This window comes from Elgaria multicarinata, chromosome 9 (genome assembly GCF_023053635.1).
Source record: "Elgaria multicarinata webbii isolate HBS135686 ecotype San Diego chromosome 9, rElgMul1.1.pri, whole genome shotgun sequence".
Lineage (NCBI taxonomy): Eukaryota > Metazoa > Chordata > Lepidosauria > Squamata > Anguidae > Elgaria > Elgaria multicarinata.
The window spans coordinates 50,116,568-50,134,621 of record NC_086179.1 but is presented as its reverse complement, the minus strand read 5'-3'; the positions used below and the strand labels follow the sequence as shown (position 1 = coordinate 50,134,621).

Below are 18,054 nucleotides of genomic sequence, written 5' to 3'. Positions count from 1 at the left end.
TTCTAGTATATTATAAGTGCTGAACCTCTGAAGATGTAACCATTAGAATAAGCCATAGGCCATTATGAACCATTCTGTTTCGGCTCTGTGCGGTTAACAATCCCAGACTGAAATTTTCCATCCAGTAGTTGATAGGCTTTTTATCAGTTTTATAGCACTCATTGCCTTCCCTGCCAGTTTTTCACAGTCCAGGTGTGTTTGTTCTTCTGGGTGCAGAAGGATGTTGGTCGGAGGGGAAAACACAACCAGCTCTCAGGTTCATTAAGTCAGGCAGCCAGATTTTTCTCAGGTACAAAGTATGGAATTTTAAAATGGGTAGGAATCTAAAGCAGGTGTTGGGTGTAATGCCATTGCATTGAAGGAGCTGGGGAAGAGGAAGCACCAATGTCTTTACTTGTGCTTCCAGTGTAACAGATGCATTGCCCTCACTGAGATATGTACAAACCTCATATATGTGTGCAGGGAGGGGAGCTTGTGCATCTCACCCAAGAAGAGAATTGCTTTTCATCCACCTTAGATATTACACAGGAAGCATGAGTGGGGATAATTGCACTTCCTCTCTTCCAGTGCCTAACGCAATATCTAAACCACTTTCTCTCCCCTCACATCACAAAATTTCTGAAGCTGCTCAAAGAAAAGGAAAAGAGTCAGGGATAAGAGCTTTGCAGGTGAGATCCAAATTAGAAGTGGACTGTCTTAGTGGACCGGATGCCCCCTAAGTTCCCCTTTTGTCTTGCTTTCTGTCCCAACAGTGGTGCCATCAGGGCAGGACTTTAGGGCAAAGCCCAAGGCCCCACCCAGCAGAATGAACAGGAGGGCTCACAATAGCAGCAGAACTGACTCAAGTGAAGCAAGGGAACTAATATACATTGCCATCTAAAGAAGGGAACCCACCAAAAGCCCATGTCAAAAATTACTTAGCTGGCTACCAAAATGCAGAAAAATACTTTATGCCAAGGAACGTACTTCTCGCCAGCGTTTATCCCTGAGACATCATCAGCTTTGACACGTGTAATGCTCTGCCTTCAGCCTGCTCATTTTGTCACAGGAGGCAAAAGGGACAACACTGTGATTTAATGAGAATGAACCATAACATTTATGTAAACTAGAAGGCACCCCAGTTCCTGCACGGTGTCTCAGAAATTGTGCCTTCTGTTACTGCTTCCCCAGAGAGTCCAGTCCCTCTCCACCCGCTGGCTTTCCTTCCCATACCAAGGCTTTCCTTTGGCATAACGAATATTGATTTAGACAACCCATGCATGTGATCACTCTAAACACATTAGAGGTTATTTCTGAGGCCTTAATTATCCCTTCCCACACACAAACACACAGGAGGAGAAATGTTTAGGCAAATTATCCCTGGATTGAAAGCCACAAGCAGCATTCTGAGTCATCCTCTCACAAGGGAGAGGTTTACTGGCCTTGAAATAAGTCTGTCTTGATATCTGTGGGGGGAGAAAAAGCTCTGACAGATCTGAAGGCAGTAAATATGACGGGCCTATCTCCACTTGACTGCCCTGTGGGGATCCATGATGCCAGCAATTCTGCAACCACATCACTTGTCCAATGCCTGGTAGCTTGCATTAAAAGAATAGTATGACAGAGAACGTGCTGCTAAAACCGTCCATATCAAACTGTGACTGGAAATGGCCTAACAGAACACATGATGGCTTTGCCATTTGGTAGACATGATCATTTGTTGGCTGCCCATTCTCCATACAGCCCTGGCTGCAGTCAGGTGGCGGGGGATTGTAGACATTCTCCTCAGTGCCGGCTCCAGGTTTCTGAGGGACCTTGGGCAAGACACTCTCCATCGGCCCCCTCCCTCAGTGAGTCTACCTCCTCATCCCCATTGTCACCTGCTGCTCTTGCTCTTGAAAAAGAGGCACTGAAGACAAAGGACACAAAGTCTTGTTCAAGTGTACCACTTGCTGGCTTGATAGGCAAAGAGCCAGTGGCATCTACTGCTGCACACCTTTTCACCATCATCATTGTCGGAACCAGAGACAAAGGCAGGTGAACAAGCAGGTTGCAATGGTGAAGAGAAGGAGCAGGTCCAGGGGACTTTTGTCAGTGGGCCCCTGCTGCAATGTGGGCCCCCGGCAGGTGCCAACTATGCCTACCGTTAACACCAGCCCTGACTCTTATACCACCTTAATAAACTGTATACATGTTCCTCTATTGGTGCAGTTAAGAAGTGATCTGATACCTGTCGTCCCCTCCCCCACACACACAAGAAATATGTCCTGATTCAGTGACCCCTTTGTTGTCACACTGGCTGGGCCCGAACGATTTGTGGTGGTGGAAGAAGCCATCCTAGCTTCTTCCCCCGCCTGCATGCAGGCTGTGTGAGTGACTGTGATCTGCATCATTACCTGTGATACAGCACAGGCTGAAGTTTCCTCCAAACCCAGCAGGAGTGGCTTCTTACCCACACCACAACCCATGGCTTGTAGTAGGGTTGTGATATTAGTATGAAGCCACCCCTGCTGCTCACTGTGCCGGGTTCAGACAAGATGACATGGCAACCCATGCGGGTAATTATGCAAATTGTGACCATGCGCACAGCATGCATGGGGGCAGGGGAAGATGCTACAATGGCTCCTTTGGCCCCCGCAAGCATCCAAACCCAGCCACTGTCAGCATGTCAAGTCCTCAGAATAGGGATGTGTCCTTTTCCCCATTATGTTTCTCTATAATCTGACTGAGAGTCAACTGGGGAAGAGGGGATGATGCCCAATACAGAATATCAGCAGAATTATAGGCATGTCAAATTTGTACTGTGAACTGGATAATTAAGACATTTGTGTCATCACAAATAACATACGTATATGTACGATTAGGCTGTAAGGGCCAAACTACACATGAACTTAACTGTGTAATTCTTCCCTTGAGTGAAGGGTTGTGTTTTTCTTTTTTGCAAATTGTCTCAACAAGGAATGGGATTTATCTGGATCAGGACCCTAGCAGGGGTATAAGAAGGATTTAACCCTTTGTCTTCCAGCATGGTTCTGATCTAGTTTGGGCTCCTCATGCCTGCAATTTGCATGGCAAAAAAATCCATTGAACAAACGGGACTTTTTATTTGCAATGCAAATTTCAGACAGGGGCGGGGGGGACTGATCTGGATTGTGACCATAGTGGGGTGCAAATTGTTAAAGCCTTCCTATCACCATCTCCGCACTAGGGTCCCAACCTGGATCAGGGAACCTACTGTGGCAACTGGGGGAGAGGACTGCACTGAACTAAGTTATGGATAAGTGTTCAGACCTTTTTACCAATCGGGCAGTGGAGTGAGAGAATGGTAATAGGCACTGAGGTGCCTTGCCCAATATTAATTTACTAGGAGCTGGATCCAGAGTTAGGTGCATGCAGCTAGGTTAGTTGAAGTGGGGTTCCCCATCACCTCATCCCACAGCAAGCCTTCTAGCCTATACAGAAGGTTGGGGACCCTGCTGAATGAGGTGAGATGTGGTGCACGAGGATCCCTGAAAACTGGGCAGAGGAAATTTCCATCAATGGAAGGATCCTCCACTATATTGCACTGAACACCAAGCAATTCTTTTCACAATGATGTGGAAGACCCACTAATAACTGAAGATACACTCTCTGCCTTCCCACAGAAATCAAAACTGGAGCTGGACGGGACGGGACTTTCTGCTTAGGTGTCATACTTTTCCTAAATACCTCCAGGGACATTTGCAGACATTTATTAAAGACTGGTAGCTTTGTTTCAGCATATATTCAGCTTGCAATTCTGTTTCAGCCTAGCCATCCTTTATCACTGAGTTTCTGCAGGCATTCTGTCCATGTGAATATTCATGAGTTCTAAATTTTGCTCTTTCTGAAAAGGAGGTGGGAAAGCATTAAGTACCTAGAACTTAATTTTCACCTTAAAACTAACTGATTGGAGCTCTGTTGCTCCAGGTTTTGTTTGAAGGGAAATTATATACTCATTTAGTTGCATTCCACAGAATCCACCTTTTACACTTGATGCCGCTGCTACCTGTGATTAATTTAACTGTGCTGTTGTCTATAAGACACCTGGTTTTTCTCTTGTCATATATACGTTTTTTAAACCTACTAGATTAAACATTCCTTTTCCACAAGCCTCTTGCTGTGGGTATTAGAGCTTTCTTTGAAGATGAGCAACACTCTCTCCAAGATCAAGATCACTGTATTTATTGCCAGTTTGACATTACCTCAACTTTCATTTCAAATAAGATACGAGTCTTTTGTTTGTCTCTAAAGAATGAGCTGACATCTTTGCTTCTAAACGTCAGTAAGACAAAGCATGTCACTTGAGTAACCTGCTGCTTTTAAAAGCTTCTTTATTAGACCCCCTTTAGATGTTCTTGTAAAATCACTACTGCACAATATAAATTGTTGTGAATTCTTCAGCTTTGGAGCTTCCATGCATGGAATATTAATCAGAGTAACTAAAGAAGCAACAGCTTCCTCTTAGCCCTCTCTATCGAAGGACAGTGCTAGGATGCACAACCAGTTTCCTTGTCCAAATACACTGAAAAGTGTCCTCTTAGGGGCATCAAAGTAGCCAGAGTTTGGGAAAACTGGCTTTTTTGAAAAAGGTTTCCTTGGAAAATTACAGAGAGAGTTTCTCTTTGTTTCCTTTTTTAAAAGCTGCACATTACCTCCAGTATAAGGGATGGTAAGCCTCTGGGCTTCTCTAAACGAGTAATTTATTTCACATTCACGATTGGCCACTCACTGAAGTTTGCAGGTCCATTACATGGCGTTGTCAATGTTCAAAACATCTCCCATTCTATCCCCTGAAAATCTTACTTTAAAAAACAAAACAAAAAATAGAGATACTGTAGTGTTCTCTGGGAAATCGCGGGAGCTCCCAGTATGTAAACGCAGCTTTGTGCTATAATACTGCCACTAGATGGTGCTGTTTTGTTAAATTCAATGGAATCTTTCTGAGACCCGAAGTTTTCAATTCAACATCATGTATTTTATTTATTTATTTATTTATTAAAACATTTGTACCCTGCTCTATATCACAAGGATCTCAGGGCAGTGTACAAATAAAATCATACCAACAATATAAAACAATAAATATACACAGCTAAAAACAAATTAAACCATTAATGAGCTAAAACCAGTATAGAATTTAAAAATAGTAAAAACCAATTAAAATAATTAAACCTATGTACAGGCTTGGTGAATTTAGCCATTAAAGGCTTTATTAAAAAGCCATGTCTTAAGTTGGCACTGAAATGAAGCCAGTGCCAGTCGGGCCTCCAAGGGGGGGGGAGGGCATGCCACAACAGAGAAAGCCCCCTCCCACATCCCACCATTGTGTATGTCTTTCATTGGTGGGATGCAGAGAAGGGCTCCTCTAACAGATCTCAAGTCTCAGGCAAGCAAATATAGGGAATGGTGCTCCCTCAAGTATCAAGTTAATCCTTTACATGTAGTCGCACGTAAAGGATCACATCATCATGGTGGAAAGACTGGAGAGGCTAAGGCTGTGGGATTTTTCCTGTGTGCAGAGAAGTTCACTGTATCCCAATTGCTGAGGAACATGAGCAGGGGAGGCACTGTTGTGCTCACGTCCTGCTTGTGGGCTTCCCATGGGCATCTAGTTGGTCTCTATGTGAAGAGCGGCCAACTAGATGCCCATAGGAAGCCCACAAGAAGACAGGATTATAGCCTGTCTAACTTGGCTCTTCTTATGTTCTTAACCCTTAAAAGATGCCCATGCAATTACCCAGACACAATTACTGGAAGAAAAGCAACTGAAATCCTGTTCTCATTCATACATAGTCAAGGGTCATGAGCCACCCAAACTCACCAGTCAATGGACCCATAACTCACATCTATGTATTACAACATAAGGTTCCATGTTGATGTATAAGAACATACGGTTTCATGCTTGTAGACTTTGCTTTGCTGAAAGACCAGAATGTTACACAAATAATTGGGTGAGTCATAAATACTCCTGGAAGTTGAGTGAATGAGAGAATCAAGGAATCTACTTCTCTCAGTCACTCACTAAAGGCATTCAGGGATGCGAGGAGCCATTGGGGCTCACTGTCCAATCCCCCAGTTATTCCTTGTTGCCTAGCAACATTAGCCAGCCACAGTTAGGTCTGGTTAAACAGAAGGAAAGGGAATCAGGGCAGGGGTTCTTTAAATGGATTCTAGGACTCTGAGAGAGGAGGAGAAGAAGGTGGGGCAAAAGCATAGGATAAAAGCCTGAATCTCAGGGGGTGAAGAAAGACAGAGCTAGAGTAGAGAGGTTCAGGAAGAGTGGCTGGAAAGAGCATGGGAAGGAACAAAGAATGGAAGGTAATGAAGGGGGTAGGAGGCCATGGAGTAGCATAGCTGGCTTCTTAGCAGGTTAATAAACTGAAGCAGTGGAATGACTACTAGGAAATACAGGAGAGACCTACCAGTGCAGTCAGAGACCCACAGGAACAACAATGGAAGAGAAAAGACATGCTTAATTTCACAGTAAACTACTTACCTGCACTGTAGAACTTCAGCCTGATCCTGCAGATACTTACCTGTGATGCCCAGAGAGCATCCATCCTGGTCCTTCAGCTACTTACCTCACTCTGGGCCTTTTCAGGCAACACACTAAGCCATGGTTAGGTTGCTAACCCTTTTGCAGCAAATGGTTAGTGAGCATGTTTAAACTGTGTTATGTAGCCACACCATCGTTAGGAATGGTTCACATAACACATTAAGTCATGATTCACATGACATCTTAAACCATAATGTTTAGCTCAAAATGTTTAACAACTGTGGCTTAGCATGTCATGACTATTTATTCAGGTCCCTGCAGCCATTTACTGTTATTGCTCCAGAGTCTTTGGGCCTTATCCTGAGACTAATTACTACATTTGCTGAGAAGGGATCCTGATTCTGCAGCTACTGATTGGAATGATCCCCATATCCAGCAACTAGCTGCCCAAGATGGTGATGTGTACCCCTTTCTATGAAAGAACATATAGCCAGCCTTTTCAGTGCAATATGGATGAACTTTATGAGACATTATTTGCAACTGCATGGGCTGCTAAAGCATAAATTAATAGCCACATGTACAACTCCCTTTCTGGATTCAGTTAATTTATTTCAAGTCAGGTGCCCCAATTCAGCAAAGAAGAGCTGCATGTGTGAATGGATGCTATGGGAATAAATAAAAACAAAAACAAAGGAAAAGAAGTTAGATTAACGGTGATCCTTGTTGGATTCTCTTTGTATATTTATCCTCTAACTAACAAATAGTTGGTACCATTAGCTTTGATAGTGCTGATCTATTGTTGGGGGTGAGGGGGAAGGACTGAATCCAGGCTAACATCACAGATCACCTGCATGGCAGGCACAGACTACGTTTCTCTAAAACAGATCTGACAGATTTGGGGTGGTCTGAAAGCTCATGTACTTTCAGACCACCCCAGCCTTCATATCTATCTTTCCCAGTTAGTTGCATGTGAAGCTTTCAATTCAAGCAGTCATGTGTCCTATTTTACAGGAGACAGCCCTCAGTTTGAAGGGCTGTCAGAGTACAGTGTCCTCTGTTTGAAGGGCTGCCCAATCCAAGTCCAGTTTAAGGAAAAGACCCAAAACATGGAAGATCTGGTCCTTCAACTTGCCCATCAACAGTGATCACCTGGGCAGCAGACTGAGCAAGGCACACAGGTCACCTGACCACAGTCTTCCCCTCTATGGCGAGATGCATTGTATTTCTGTTTAAATTATAGTAATTACATCTAAACATGTATTAACATAATCAAATGTTATGCAAACCTGAGGCCTGTTTTGCACTCTTTTTCAGTGATGCATACTTGAAGATCTGTTTTCTGAAACTGGGCCTTCTGTGCTTCCTGTTTCTACATTATCAGCAGAACTGATAAAGTAGACTACCATTTACAAACTTTGCTTAAACTGAAATAATTAGAATGCTAGGCTCTTAACAAAAATAGCAACATTTGACTCCTGGGTGGCTGGGAACAAAAGGGCAGGGACTAGTATTCTGTGATGAAAACAGCAGCTTATATACTAGAAAGTATTTTTATTTTAACACATTAGCCGTTAACAGAGAACAACTGTTTCATATGGTTTGGTTTGCTTTTTGCATAATTGGACAAGGCGCAACTGCAGATAAGCAGGCATAAAAAGAAACATCACAGTAGCTTGTAATGTCAGTGTTGCATAAGTGAACTGAATGGGTGATAAAACTGAAATATCCAAGGCCTGCCCTTAGTGGAACCGTTCTTAATCTCAGACCAAGGATCACATCAGCCTAAATAAGAACTGGAAGTGGATCACACACACACACACACACACACACATTATTTGCACAGCACAGATTGCTAATACAGAAACAGTGCAACAAATATAATCCATGTGTGTCAATTCTTTTGGGATATTTCTCCTGGCACCTTTATCTCACTGATTAATTCAGTCACCCTGGTGAGGTCCACATTGAACTTCAAGTTCAGTCAGGTTCTCTGCCCAAGCCCCATTGAAAATAAACGAAAGCTCTAGCCCAGTCTTCAAGCCTTTCTTTGGGGCTTGTGCAGGAAAACATGATGGTAGATTGTTACTTCGGTCTTATATAAGTCTAACATAAGAACATAAGAAGTGCCCAGATGCTGGATCAGACCAAGGGTCCATCTAGTCCAGCATTCTGTTCACACAGTGGCCAACCAGCCATCGGCCAGGGATGCGCTGTGTGAAGAAGTACTTCCTTTTATTTGTCCTGGATCTCCCACCAATCAGCTTCATGGGATGACCCCGGGTTCTAGTATTTTGAGAGAGGGAGAAAAATGTCTCCCTATCCACATTCTCCATATCATGCATAATTTTGTACACCTCTATCACGTCTACCCTTAGCCTCCTTTTTTTCCAAGCTAAACAATTCCAGTTGATGTAACCTTCCCTCGTAGGGGAGATGTTCAGCCCCTTAATCATTTTAGTTGCCCTTTTCTGTACTTTTTCCAGCTCTATAATATCCTTTTTAAGGTGTGGTGACCAGAACTGTAACATATGACCATGTGGGCTGTATGCCAGAGGGAAACCATGGAGGATCTTTGCTGGGTGACTGAGGAGCTAATAGGGTGGTCACTTATGAATTGCCCCCCCAAAAAGAAATGCAATACCAAAAAAGAGGACAAAAGCAGACAGTGATTTGCATAAAATGTGCATATGCAGATTTATATCTATAGATAAAAATATAAGCATAATTATAATTTAAACAGAAACACAGTACATCCTGCCATAGGGTAGAAGACTATGGTGGCCTATTTAGTCAGTTGTCTAGGTGCTAATTGTTGATGGACAACAGTTCTTATGGTTCTTGACCTTAAAACTGGGCAACCCTTCAAATAGAGGACATCTTCAAAGAGACTGTCCTCTGTATAAGAGGACACATGACCACCCGAAGTTAAACACCTTTCATATTCCACCTTTCCTCCAGGGAACTGAGGGAGGGTATAGAATAATAGAATAGTAGAGTTAGAAGGGGCCTATAAGGCCATCGAGTCCAATCCCCTGCTCAATGCAGGAATCCACATCAAAGCATAGCTAACATAATGCTGTCCAGCTGCATCTAAAGCCTCTAGGGTGGGAGAGCCCACTGCCACCCTAAGTAATTGGTTCCATTGGCGTACTGTTCTAACAATCAGAAAGTTTTTCCTGATGTCCAGCCAGAATCTGGCTTCCTGTAACTTGTGCCTGTTATTCCGTGTCTTGCACTCTGGGATGATTGAGTAGAGATCCTGGCCCTCCTCTGTGTGACAACCTTTCAAGTACTTGAAGAATGCTATCATGTCTCCCCTCCTACATGGAGGTTACCCCATTTTGTTCCTACAACAGTCCTGTGAGGTGAGTTAGGTCCAAGGGCTCCCAGTGAGCTTCACGGTGAATTGAATCCAAGTCTCCCTTGGGCCAACATTCTAGTCCATCACTCTAACCACTATTCCCCCATGATTCCAAAACATATTGGAGCTGAATTCCCCAACTGATCATATGTGCTCTGAAGAAGAAGAAAAATAAAAACAAGATAGTGAGGAAAACCATTGCATGAATTAATCTTGAAAAGAAATTGATTAAACAATCATAGACTAATAATCTTTGAGTCATCACCTTTTTTTCCTTTTCTTTTTTTTACCGGCTTGTTTTCTTCTTGGCTGTTGGGAGCTCTTTTTAGTACATTTAAAATAGCCATAATACACTCATATTGGAGATTCAGAGAAGGGAAGAGTATAATCCCTAGCTTCTCTGGTTTGAGCTGAACACATTTAAATGCATTACACCTTCAGCCTTTCTAAATCAGTGATCCAAAGCAATGGTGCTCAATTAAAGGGGGGGGGGAGATAACTCCTCCACTGAGAAAAGGCTCGATGAGTTTTTACATCTTCACACTCTACACTCTCTACCTCCTAATTATAACCTGATGAATTTATTCTCTGGCATATTGGATGCTCATAGGAAAGAAAAGGAACTGAGAGTAGAAGGCATTCAGATGCTTTCTCTTCCCCCTATAGTGTCGCTTCCCCTGTCAAAATTGTGCTGTGTTTTATATCTGTATTTGTTTGTTTTTAAGGCGATACATTTAAGCCAAGGATGCTGGACAGCAATCAGGTAGTTAGAGCAGAGCCTACTAATTCATAAGACATATAGTGTAATATTAAGGGTACATCTGGGCAGGAACTCTCACTATATTTTCCAGTCCAGAGAAAAACTGCATATTGAAGAAGAGTCCACTGAAAATGATGGAATATAGAAAGCTGCCTTATCCTGAATCAGACCATTAGTCCATCTACCCCAGTGTTGTTGACATTGACTGGTAGTGGTTCTCCAGAGTTTCAGGCAGGAATTTTTCCAGCCCTACCTGGAGATGCCAGGGATTCAACCTGGGACTTTCTGCATGCAAAGCAGGTGCTCTGCCATTGATCCAGGGCCCCTTTCCCCATGTGATGTGACATGAGATAATTCCATGCTGTCCTAGAATGCTGGATTGTACCAGCACTCCACACTTGTAGGAGGAACTGTGCATGGAAGACCCAGAGGCTTATAAGCCACATTGCTCAGCTACTGAATGAGTATGATCTTCAGAAAAAGAGCAGATCCATCCTCTCCTAGCTGTTTAAAGCCAAGGAAGTCTCTTGGCTGCAATATAAGGCATAATAATCATAAAGAAATCATAAAGAAATTGTATATCTGGACAATAGGAAAGTATTGCTAGTCCAGTGATCTTGTCTCCTAACACCTGTAGGAATTTTCATAGCAGGACATGATGACCATCTCTATTGCTCCTTGCCTCCGGTAATTAGAATACCCCACCGCCAAATGGAAGTTCCATTTGTAACCATTTTAGCTGTCTTGATTAATGGCTATCCTCCATGAATCTGCCTAATCATTTAAGCTATTCACCATCTCCACCTCTTATGTTAAGCAGGGCAACTGTCTTGCTACTCTGTTTTCCTGTAGTACAGCTGAAAGACAGAGGAGACATGTTCATTTGTAGCAGCTGTGTGTTCTTGCGTAAACATGATTGCCTTTATGTTCATCTCTAATAGGAACAGCAGAGATTAAAAGTGTATGGTGAACATCTCTGCTTCTGAGCTGACTCTTTCCTGGCACCTTGCAAGGAAAGAAGAACCATCAAGAAGGCAGTTTTTGCCCCAGTAGGATCATTTGTAGATGGGAAGGCAGTCTTTGCCCCAGTAGTATTGCTATCAAGCAGTGACAGTTCAAGTAATCTGTGTACCAGCAAACATTTGAGGGCAGAGGCAAATTGACCATAAGGCCTCCTCTGGCAGTTTCCATAATAGTGAATTTACTGTGTGTCATCATTTGGCAAAGTTGCATTCTCTGAACAGGTACTGCACAACTTTATCTGATCTTTATCCGGTGTAAATATGGATTTTGCTTAACGATGCATCATGTTCAGCTTGTCTGAGAAAGATCTCATGTGTCTCTTGGCTCTTTTGTCTCAAAGATTATCCTCATTAGAGGAAACACTGCATTAGCCAATGCACCACCTCCTAACAACCTTGTTTTTCTGATCATTGCTCAGATCCCTATGTGAAAATTCATCTGATGCAGAATGGGAAACGGCTGAAGAAGAAGAAGACGACAATTAAGAAGAACACTCTGAATCCCTACTACAACGAGTCTTTCAGCTTTGAAGTACCATTTGAGCAAATCCAGGTAATATCAAACATTAGTTTCCTGCCTGGCCTTGGAATTCTGTTTCTTAGCCCTCATGCATATTTAAGAGGAACCTTGCTAATTATCTAGTGTGCCTGCCTTCATTAGCACCTACGCACCAATCCTGCATAGCATGAACTGAGTGTGACTGCTTCAAAAGGGGAAGCATAAAATATACGGTATTTTAGGAAGTGTCGACTCATCCACAAAAAACAGATAATGGACTATTTATCATATACAACAGCAGTGGATTCAGAACAGAAAAAGCAGTGATACGCAGACAGATTTATTGACCATAGTTATGCAGTCAATAGCACGTTTTACCCTTTTTCATATTAAACATTTGTTTTTTCACATCACATAAAATTAACTAAAGACAGAGTAATAGTAATAATATGCAAACGTCCCCTGTCAAATTGTACAGCTAGATCCATTGTGGGGCGGACGCAAGAAATAAGAGACGACACCACAGCTTGGATTTAAACTGGGCCACTTTTATTTAAGATCTGCAAAGGGTTCCTGTCGGGCATCCAGTCAAGCCTGCAAGCAGACCTTCTATGCGGAGGGGCGAGCTTTCTTGGCCCAATGGGTGGCGCTCTATTTCTCACCGCCCTGCTGTCCATCCCCTGATGGGGTAGGGAGACCTTCCCTTGTCACCCCCAACCCATGCCCCCAAGGCTCAAGGTGGGTGAGAGAGGTCGGCCTCATAGATGGTCCTTATCCCCCAGCCCGGCCTCAAGGCTCAACACTGGGAGCCCTCGGGAATCACCTATCACTGTAACAGTGCCTATGAGCCTGGCACGGCAGAATGGGCATTCTTATAAGTTTTATAAATATAGGAAAAGATAGAAGTTTAGTGTGGAATGACCATAGCCTAAAATTTCAGTATAAGCACAGAAATGCAAGGATCAGGTATATCACTTCGCAAAACGCTATCTCTAAAGGAATGTCACAGTAGCACTGTAGGCAGATTCTCCAGCTCATATTTAGTATATCTGTTCATATAAACATGAATTATGGATTAAAAGATATGTGCCTAAGAGACCAACCCTAAGGTCTGTGGCACCAGTACATAAACATTTAAGCACTGTGACGTGACATTACCATGACATTATTGCAAGACTGATACCATACAAACTACACACACACAACCCCCAAAAAACAGCCAGTACTCAGTTTACTGAGAAGTTTGAACATAAGAGGAGATTCAATTGTGTAAGTTCAAGAACTGCCAGCGATAAGATTCCTGCTGAGAAGTTGGAATTCTGCTTTATGGGGAAGAACAGAAAGATATCACTATATGGCATTCTGCAACCTGAATGTGGTGTGACTTTAGAATAGATGAGACATTTTAAGAATTAAAAAGCAGTCTCTTTAATTGGATTTGAGTTGGGGGGGTTTAAAACACACACACACACACACACACACACCACACAACTTGTTTTTAATATAAATATCCTCAACTTCCATCATTAGACACCCATATTTGCCACTGACCTTAATCATTCTAATGACCCTGGTAACAGTTTTAGGCCCAGATTTAGGCTGGTAAAAGTGAAATTCCTCTTCCCCTCCTCCCCATGGTAGCCCCTCCAGACCCCTGAAAATGCAACACAGAGGGGTGAAGGACCCTTCTGGGGTGAAGAGAGGATCACCAAAAATCAGGCAGAGGCATTTTCTGTACGTGGAGCAGAGCCCTCTGTATAGCATTGTGTGGGGTGGGGGCAGTGGGCTCGTTGGAAAGGGATGTCTTTGAGGTGAGGGAGCAGGGAAGTCTGTTTTAACCAGCCCAGCTGCACACCCTTAAATACGGATCTTGCCTTATGTTTTGTTGTGAAGTTTGGCTTTTTTACTTCTCACTCTGCTTTCTCCCCCTGTTTCAGAAAGTGCAAGTTGTTGTAACTGTTTTGGACTATGACAAGATTGGCAAGAACGATGCCATTGGCAAAGTGTTTGTGGGCTACAACAGCACCGGTGCGGAGCTGCGGCACTGGTCAGACATGTTGGCCAACCCAAGGCGACCCATTGCACAGTGGCACACCTTACAGCCAGAGGAAGAGGTAGACGCCATGCTTGCAGTCAAGAAGTAAAAAATGGAAATGAGAAAAGAAGCCTTTCTGCATTTGCCCATATAGTGCTCTTTAGCCAGTATCTGTAAATACCTCAGTAATATGGGTCCTTTTATTTCCAGCCATGCATCCCTAACACAGATCAGTGGTACTTCAAATCTTGTTTTAATTTGCACAAGTTAAAATGTAGAAAGCCCTATAAGGCCCTCCATCTCGCCACTGCCCTCAGATCTACTCTTCTTTTAAGCAATATGTGTAGATAGAGCATGACAGAAATTATTTATTGTATCACACAGTTGTACATACCAGTATGCTGAAAAATTATTTCTAGTCCGTTTATTTGTATGTTGTAAGCGTTTCCTAATCTGTGTATATCTAGATGTTTTTAATAAGATGTTATATTTTAAATTATGTAAATTGACTGAGATATAGGAGAGCTGATAATATATTATAGGGTAACTAACTATCGTATCGTCTGCATTCCAGCAAAAATTCCAACTTGTAAGGCACTAGTAGTGTTACACTGACATCTTAAAGGACAACTTAAATCTGAGCTTTCAACTGAACCATTAAAATACCAAGATCTGCTCACACGGCGCACCTTGACGGGGCGAATCCCATTGGTAGTCTTTTCTTGTGGGCAACTTAGCATGATCTGAGCAGCTCCATAGCTGACCTCAAGGAAGCGTAGCCAGAAGCCGGTATATCACTTTCTTTTCCTGTGTATGTATATATATATAAAAACAAACTGAAATCATGGCTTTACATTTAGAAATTGAAAGTACAATTCCTTGCGGTGGGAGGGAGCATGAATTATACACATAGCAAACGTATAAAATGGCGGGGGGTGGGAGGTAACCATAGGGGCGCAGTTGCAAAAGCAACAAAGCCCTGCAACTAACCATGGCAAACACATACCTGAAACCCAGTAGCTCTCCGTTATCACCTTTATACAAAATTTGCATACTGTGAATCCCATTTGTGATCTCACATTCTCTAATTCTAATGAGTTTGCACATTAGACTTTGTAACAAAATATTTTATTATACTAAGCCAGATGAGAAGGAATGCAGAATATTTTTTAAAACAAACAAAACAAAAAAATCACCGCCGTGTGTGTTTATTATACAAAAGTAGTTTCATGGTGACGAGACAGTATTGTAAAATCCCATCAAAAGAGGACAAAAAAAAATTAGCCATATTTCTGAATGCACTTCAAAGCAAGCCAAAAGATAACAGCTAGTGACCTTTTATATACTATTTATACTTAATAAGTTTTAATTTGTCCTTTAAAAAAAGTGAAACAAAACAAAGAACAAGTTCTAGCAAACTGAAGCAACCTCTTATGTACACTAGATGCTCGTTTCAGGAGGAGTTTTTAAATGTTTTCAATGTTACTATGTAGTAAATGGCACTATTATGAAGCTATTAGTCATTCCATAAGCGTCTTCAAAGACTGCTCTGTGTATCACTGTGACTGCCGTGTGTGCTTAGAAACTGTAGTTTTCTCAGTGGATAGCAATCAATTTATTCTGTAGTGATATTGTAAAAATACTGCCATTCCCTTCTACTGCACTGCCGAAGGAGTGCATAGCACAAACAGTTCTCATTCCTATGGACCAATTCAGAACTGAAGAGCTATGCATAAGACAAGGGCATCATATAGAACGGATTGACCACACAGCATTTTGTCGACACTGTGCAATATTTCACATCGCCCCCGTTTGGAGGATGGAGGGTTGTCCTACAGATCAGGCAGCCTGTCATTTCAGTTTATTATCATTTTATCGTGTCATGTGTGGGCATTACTATTTCAGCTCAGGTCTCTTCCTTGGAGACAGCTTTCCTTTATTTACTTATTTACTTATTTATTTATTTATTCGCTTACTTACTTATTTCAGAGACTGTGAATATATTATAATGTGTTGAAATACTGGTTCTGGTTTTAGTATCACCCAGCACCAAAAAATACAGGGAGGTTACCCCACCCCACTCAAAAGAGTGGATTTCCCTAGAAATAACTTGATGATGCAGGGTTTTGTTGTCTGTTATTTTTTTAATCCCTAAAGGCATCACCACCAACTTTTGAAAGGTGAATTCCCCTTTCTCAGAGCTGTGAGTCCGCACCTCATGCCTAAGAAGCAGAGAATTTAACTCGCAAGCCGCAAATGGAATTAGTGGCAACATAATCCGCTTTCTACATAGCTTCCCAAAAGACAAGAACAGCAACATCTATCACTCTAGAGGTCTTTCTATTTTCTATACAAAACAGAAAAGACATAGTTGAGTCAGATAAGCTGAGATGTATATAGGGGAAAAATCCAACAGGAATACTTTTATAATGTTACGTTTTTAAAAGGACCAAATCCCACCAAAGAGAAGAGCGAAATACAGGCTTGCAGCCTACAAGGAGAGAGTTACAGCTCCACTGTAACTCCTTTCAGTTGATCATTGTAGCAGGGACAAAAAAAAAGCATCTTGAAATTTACAGGCTCAAGCTGCCAGAACTGATTCATTGTGTTAAGGTATTCTTAATGCATTCTCTTCCTACACTGCCAGACGGAATGTCACCACAGAATTGGTTGGTAATGTACTATGGTTCTCAGCAGAGCGTAGACCTGCTATTTGACCAAGATGACATTTTCATCCTCTAAGAAGCCACATGTACCTTTCTGACAAAGCTGTGTAAAGTATTAGAATCTGATGCTGTAGAAAGATCCTAGTTGCCTTTGTGTATATTTACTGCCTGCTTGAGTGTTTCTATGTGTGGGTTTTTTCTCTGTAACTCGTAGAAACGTTTGGGGTGTTCTATCCTGCCATATTGCTCGTGGCCCGCGAGCTGACAAGTTTAGCTGTATTTTACATTCAGTTTTGATGAGGTGGTTTATATTTTGTTTCACTTTTGTGTAGTGGATCCCACGGTAGAGTTTTCCAGGTGTCGTTAAAATAAAATCATACATACTACACAGATATTCAATAAAAATATTTTATTTCCTGTTGATGCCTCGAGTGTGTTCAGTTTTCTTTCTCAATTTAGCAACTAATCAGGCACAGGAATCTGCCATCTGTAATTCAACTTTCAACAATCTGTCAGTGGAAGTAAAAGTTATATGCCGTTCCAGTTGCCATCACCCCAGCTCAGCAGCTCCAGGACATACTCATGGCCGGTACACAGGCACAGCTCCAAAAGGCGGCCGCATTGTTGGGAATGTGCCATGTGTCCAGTGGGGATGCCCATTCTTATGCTGCTCCAAGAAAGGGCATGAGCGCATGGAAGCAGGTTTTGGCATAGGTGTATTCCTAGCTATTGTTTGCATGTGCAAATAGGTACATTACTCAGTCCTCCACCACTCTGCATGCGTGCATAACTCCAGGCAGACACTTGATGATGGGGTTGATCTGCTGTTTCTAAAGAAGAAGACAGATTATATTTAATCTCTCTCTTTTCTCTCTTGGCCACCAAACAGGTGATTAATGCTTTTGCCAAGTATCTAACTAGGACTAAACACATGTAGCCCTGGCTGTTGATCCTCACGTAGTTGGACATGGACAACAGCGTGTTCCTGACATTCAGCAGCCCATCTGTTTACTTAGGTTGTTGTTTTTAACGCTATCATCCCTTCCAGTTTACAATTCCTCCACTCCATTCTTTTTCAGGAAAGCAGATATTGTAGATTCTAATACTGTCACCCAGAACACATGCAATAGTGTGTGTATGCGATTATCAGTGCAGCATGTTGGGTGACAAAAATGGGACAGGTCCTACAATGCTGTGTGTAAGCATTAATCCCTTCCA

General features: G+C 42.3%; 1 protein-coding gene across 2 annotated transcripts in view; it reads left to right on the top strand.

The window, feature by feature from the left end:
* Positions 1-16,131, top strand: part of SYT1 (synaptotagmin 1) — a 159,749-nt gene extending 143,618 nt beyond the window's left edge. For both annotated transcript variants that reach the window (XM_063133839.1, XM_063133838.1), the window contains exons 7-8: positions 12,056-12,189; positions 14,073-16,131. In XM_063133839.1, coding sequence (XP_062989909.1) covers positions 12,056-12,189; positions 14,073-14,279 — 341 coding nt within the window. In that variant the 3' untranslated portion in view covers positions 14,280-16,131. The remainder of the gene's footprint in view (positions 1-12,055; positions 12,190-14,072) is intronic.
* Positions 16,132-18,054: the final 1,923 nt, after the last annotated feature.